Source organism: Micromys minutus, assembly GCF_963924665.1.
Source record: "Micromys minutus genome assembly, chromosome: 21".
In the NCBI taxonomy this organism is placed as follows: domain Eukaryota; kingdom Metazoa; phylum Chordata; class Mammalia; order Rodentia; family Muridae; genus Micromys; species Micromys minutus.
In genome coordinates, this window is record NC_137956.1 from 46,715,543 (window position 1) to 46,716,795 (window position 1,253).

Consider the following 1,253-nt stretch of genomic DNA (forward strand, 5'->3'; position numbering starts at 1 on the left):
ATAAAATCCAAGGCCATTGCTCAGTGTGGCCTGGGGCCTCCTACATCGGTTAGCCATCAAGAGAACTATGCACAGAGCTGCTCACAGGCCAATAGGATGAAGGGGATTTCCCAGTTGACTTCCTTCTTCCCAGATGTGCTCGGTTAACTGTCAAGCCAGCCACCGTAGTTCTTGCCGTCACTATTTCATTTGGCAAAGAATCCAACACAGGAGTTGTGTAGCGGGAGAAAACACACATGCGATTACCTGGAGACAGAGTCAGAGAGGCTAACCATAAGAAGCACGAAGGTGGGAGCCGGGAGCGCGCAGCCTTACCGGGCTGGAGCACAGCCTGCTCAGTCCGCCCCCCCCCCCGCCCCCGGGGGCTCCCGGGAAAGGATGGCGAGCCCCTGCTAACCCCAACTCAAGCGCTCACGCAGGCTGAAGTGGAGCAGAAGAAGAAGCGGACCTTCCGCAAGTTCACCTACCGTGGCGTGGACCTCGATCAACTGCTGGACATGTCCTATGAGCAGCTGATGCAGCTGTATAGCGCCCTCCAGAGGCGGCGTCTGAACCGTGGCCTGAGGCGGAAGCAGCACTCACTGCTCAAGCGCTTGAGAAAGGCCAAGAAGGAGGCGCCACCCACGGAGAAGCCCGAGGTGGTAAAGACCCACCTGAGGGACTTGATCATTCTGCCTGAGATGGTCTGCAGCATGGTGGGTGTGTACAACGGCAAGACCTTCAACCAGGTGGAGATCAAACCAGAGATGATCGGTCACTACCTGGGCGCGTTCTCCATCACCTACAAGCCCGTGAAGCAAGGCCCGCCCGGTACTGGTGCCACCCACTTCTTTCCCTCAAGTAGCGGAGGCCAATAAAGACTCATTATTTTGGAAAAAAAAAAAAAAAAAAAAAAAAAAAGGAAGCACGAAGGTGCTTTTCTGGGTGATAGTCCTGCTCACAGGGCGGCCATATGAACACACACAGTATTAAACTGTGCATCTAAAAGTTAATTATTGGACAAAAAAAAAAAACTATGAAGATAATCTCATGTTAAGAGTCCTTCCATTTTTAAAAGAGGAGGTCAAAATAGGCGGTTGATTGTAAACCCAAACGCAGGGGAAATTTCATCCAGCCTTGTTAGAAAGCGGGTGGGAAGGCAGCGTGGTGGGTGAGAATCAGAGTTTGGATCCGAGGACCAATGTCAAAAATTCAGATGTGATGACTTATGTCTAAAATCCCAGCACTGGACAGTTGGGGACAGGTTCCTTCAC

At 51.9% G+C, this 1,253-nt stretch overlaps 1 protein-coding gene across 1 annotated transcript; it reads left to right on the top strand.

Annotated features, from left to right (window-relative positions):
* Positions 1-425: 425 nt before the first annotated feature.
* LOC308434425 (small ribosomal subunit protein uS19-like) lies at positions 426-857 on the top strand (the record flags this gene model as incomplete). The annotated part of the gene is made up of 1 exon (XM_080934695.1): positions 426-857. Exon 1 carries the CDS (start codon positions 498-500, stop codon positions 855-857), a length of 360 nt encoding a protein of 119 aa, XP_080790821.1. The 5' UTR covers positions 426-497.
* Positions 858-1,253: the final 396 nt, after the last annotated feature.